The 3,229-nt window shown below is 34.0% G+C and overlaps 2 protein-coding genes and 1 long non-coding RNA gene across 4 annotated transcripts in view; 1 reads left to right on the top strand and 2 right to left on the bottom strand.

Annotated features, from left to right (window-relative positions):
- Positions 1-1,671, bottom strand: part of LOC109539248 (protein henna) — a 4,980-nt gene extending 3,309 nt beyond the window's left edge. The window contains exon 1 of one of the 2 annotated variants that reach the window (XM_019906883.2): positions 1,429-1,671. In XM_019906883.2, coding sequence (XP_019762442.1) covers positions 1,429-1,509 — 81 coding nt within the window. In that variant the 5' untranslated portion in view covers positions 1,510-1,671. Of the gene's footprint in view, positions 1-557; positions 704-1,428 lie in introns of those variants that run through there. The other variant, XM_019906884.2, reaches the window with a different exon arrangement.
- The window catches only part of LOC109539249 (tryptase beta-2), a 7,513-nt gene continuing 5,875 nt past the window's right edge, over positions 1,592-3,229 (bottom strand). Inside the window, exon 6 of the mRNA XM_019906885.2 lies at positions 1,592-2,111. Within this exon, the coding sequence (XP_019762444.1) occupies positions 1,920-2,111 (192 nt within the window). The 3' untranslated portion in view covers positions 1,592-1,919. The remainder of the gene's footprint in view (positions 2,112-3,229) is intronic.
- The window catches only part of LOC109539251, a 17,406-nt gene continuing 16,219 nt past the window's right edge, over positions 2,043-3,229 (top strand). Inside the window, exon 1 of the long non-coding RNA XR_002172099.2 lies at positions 2,043-2,117. This is a non-coding gene — a long non-coding RNA (uncharacterized LOC109539251). The remainder of the gene's footprint in view (positions 2,118-3,229) is intronic.

The following is a 3,229-nucleotide window of genomic DNA, read 5'->3' as shown; positions in this document are numbered from 1 at the left end:
GATAGTTGGGCAACACCGATTTTTTCTTAAATTCGCCAAGATAAAACCAAAAATCCGTCAATCCAACCCATAATATAACTCCAAAGCGAAAATCCGCTGGTTTAAGTGAGGAAAAACTTCACTTTAATAGGAAATTTCGAAGAGTTTCCAGGTTTTTTCAGCTACGAAGAGCTAGATTAGTCTCATGTGATTAACTTGGCATGCATTTTTTGGCACGCAAAAATGCATGCCAAGGCTTAAAGCAGCAACAACGCTACACATAGAAACTGATGATGGTGGAAAACACCGAAACGTATTTTAATTGATAAATAGACAATAAATGACTGAAGCCCAGGAATTGATTTTGATTTGGAATTGAAACACAGTCAGGAAAGTATGTACAGATTCGATTAAATAAAAATTGCGAAATTGTACTACCAATAAATGGTTTGCATATCGGAAAGTGACTGCGTTGCAAAAGTCACGATTGTGGTCTGTCTCCAATTTAAGAACAACAATTGAGAGTTAATGACTTGAGCAAGCATTGCATGCTAGATGAACCACAAGGTTTTACTTACGTCCCAGGAGAAAAACTCCTTCATTTTGCCGATTATTATCTGCCACAATCTCACCAGTCAATTCTAGTCATGCAAACTCAACTGATCAGAATAAACCTAACGGCCATCTTATATATCGCATTTTACTTTGTTAACTGGCACTTTTTATGGCAATAATCAAGGGTAATACCCACAGCTTGCAAAGCCGCTCAAACATTACATCAGACATAAAACAATTGAAACGCAGTTCCGTGTATTTTTTGCTGACAGCAATGTTCAGTATAATTTAAGTATCGTTATTGAAATGATTTTCATGGAAGTCCTGAAATCATTAACTCTATATATTGAATTTAAAGCAGTTGTTCAAGCATATATGGAATGGACTGAGATAAAATTTCGAACCTAAGGTCAAAAATAAAGCGCGGACGATACACACTTTACTCAATCATCATTACAAGCAATTATTTGTTTTATTATTTGGAAATCATTATAAGTGATTGCTTGCCCTATGGGGTTACGACTAATAAACTAAATGTTCAGTACGACTCTGTTTTAGAAGCGACACTTTGAAATTTTCTGGAGTCTGATAAACCAGAAATTAAGATAAAGCGGCTTTTTCGTGTAACGCTATAAAGGGAAAAATAAAATTGCGTTGCTTCACACTTCATCATTGTCTCGTCAACGTCTTACTAATTTAAAGTGAAACACTGAATATTTGAAATTAAAAATGTTAGCGTGTTCAACTCTACTTAACTGCTCCAAAATAGGTTTGGTTGTCGTAGGTAGTACTCTGTTAATTTCCTTTTCGTGTCACTATCCGTGACTTTACAATAAACTTTAAGTTTTTTTAAGTTTACAATAAACTTTAAAAACATAAAGAACATTTACTTACGATGTCTGGTGGACTTCCTTGGGGTTCCCCACCATGGTCATCAAATTGCTGGATACTTATGGTTTCACTTTTGGACAGCATTGTTAATGCGAAAAAATGTAGTCAATCAACTTGGGCCAAGTTTCCACAAATGGTAAAATTCTCATTACCCTTCAAGTACTTCTCGGATTTCCAAACTGGTTAAACTGATAAACCTCTTGCGTTCGTCGCTGCGCAACAACTAACGAGATATCATGACTTGAAAAATATTCATTTATGTTTATACTGGTTTTGTAATTATTTTTAACTTTTGGCGAAATAATTTTCTCATTTGCCTTGTGAACGAATCCGGTCTTTGTTAATTACCTGTTGACGATTTATTCGCTTCGCATATTCGTTAAGTATAAGTAAAAATCGTTTAACAACCATAAGCACTAGTTTTATTAACAATGATTGGCGACAAGCACATCAGTTCAACAAGGTATTTTGAGTTCATTTGCCAGGGTGTATTTTCATCCATATCTTTGCCGAAGCTCGCTTCGGTTAGATTTCATTTTCATTTTAATCCACGGCAAGTAGTACGATAATCGGGTGTAAACGTCCGGGAAGCCTGGTTTAGCACATCCAGATCCAAATGATGTTATTCCGGCTAATATCCAGCGGCCATCCGCCATGGCACATTGTAGGGGACCTCCAGAATCGCCCTGTAGGTAATTATTACTTTTTAGTGTAAATAGTTTAATAAATCTCTACCTAATGCTTATTTTGAAATTACTGAAACCTACATTAGTATGCACTTTACAATGATGCATTGTTATGGCCTCAAAAAATGCACTGTGCTGCACTAATTACATTTTCCTGCTTATTAAAACGCCAGAACATTTTCGCTCTTGGAAAATGGGTTTATGGCCAGATTTCTAATATGGATATTTATGGTATTAATTGAAACATGAAACGCGCATTTTGTTTGATCGCTACATGCAGTGTATTCATCCTGTTAATTGTAAAATATTTGAACTTTAAAGGAACATTAACTAAGTTAACTTGAAATATCGACTATATACAAGGTAATGAATTAAAATTCGATTGAAAACGATAAATACAAATTTATCATTTTGTATTTTAACACCCTGTAAATCAGTGGATCTATGGTTCATATGGCAAAGTAGGGATATTTTCGAACCCAGAAAACGTGGCTAAAATAACGCGCCTTCCTCATAAAACCCCTTGCATATTATACATGGTATTACTGTCATCCAGTCAAAATGTATATTATGAGTGATCAAAATTAATTCCTCTATTTATCAATTAAAATACGTTTCGGTGTATTTTTCCACCATCATCAGTTTTTCTAAAATAACAGATAGTTGAAAAAAAAATTTCATTAATTTAAAAAACAATCACAGTTCGTCAACAGCCTCATCATATCACACACTAAAATACATCACAATTGCAACACTTTAAAACATTCTAAAATTAATTCGACCTAACAGGTGATTAGTCAGGACAATCAAATTTGGGAAGAGACTAGAATTCTTTGTTCAGATACTTAAATATTTTTACTTACATGTGTAGGCGTTGTTGCTACTTTAAGCCTTGTCATACATTTGGAGTATTAATTTTGTCCATTTTGGACACAAAGCGAAATACTGTTTATATTGATTTCTTTTACTTTCAGCTAGTTTTCTTTGCATTCTGGGGATATTATTTTTGGTTTGCAAAATTCGTCAATATACCGGGTGTTAGTTAATATTCTATGTTTATTTCATTTAATTAATGTATGATATACTGAGCTAAGATTGTCGGTATCCGATCTGAAATT

Source organism: Dendroctonus ponderosae, unplaced genomic scaffold, assembly GCF_020466585.1.
Source record: "Dendroctonus ponderosae isolate FM_Combo_2020 unplaced genomic scaffold, Dpon_F_20191213v2 Dpon_F_20191213_7, whole genome shotgun sequence".
Taxonomy (NCBI): domain Eukaryota; kingdom Metazoa; phylum Arthropoda; class Insecta; order Coleoptera; family Curculionidae; genus Dendroctonus; species Dendroctonus ponderosae.
The sequence above is the reverse complement of the archived record's forward strand: the minus strand, read 5'-3'. Positions and strand labels throughout refer to the sequence as shown.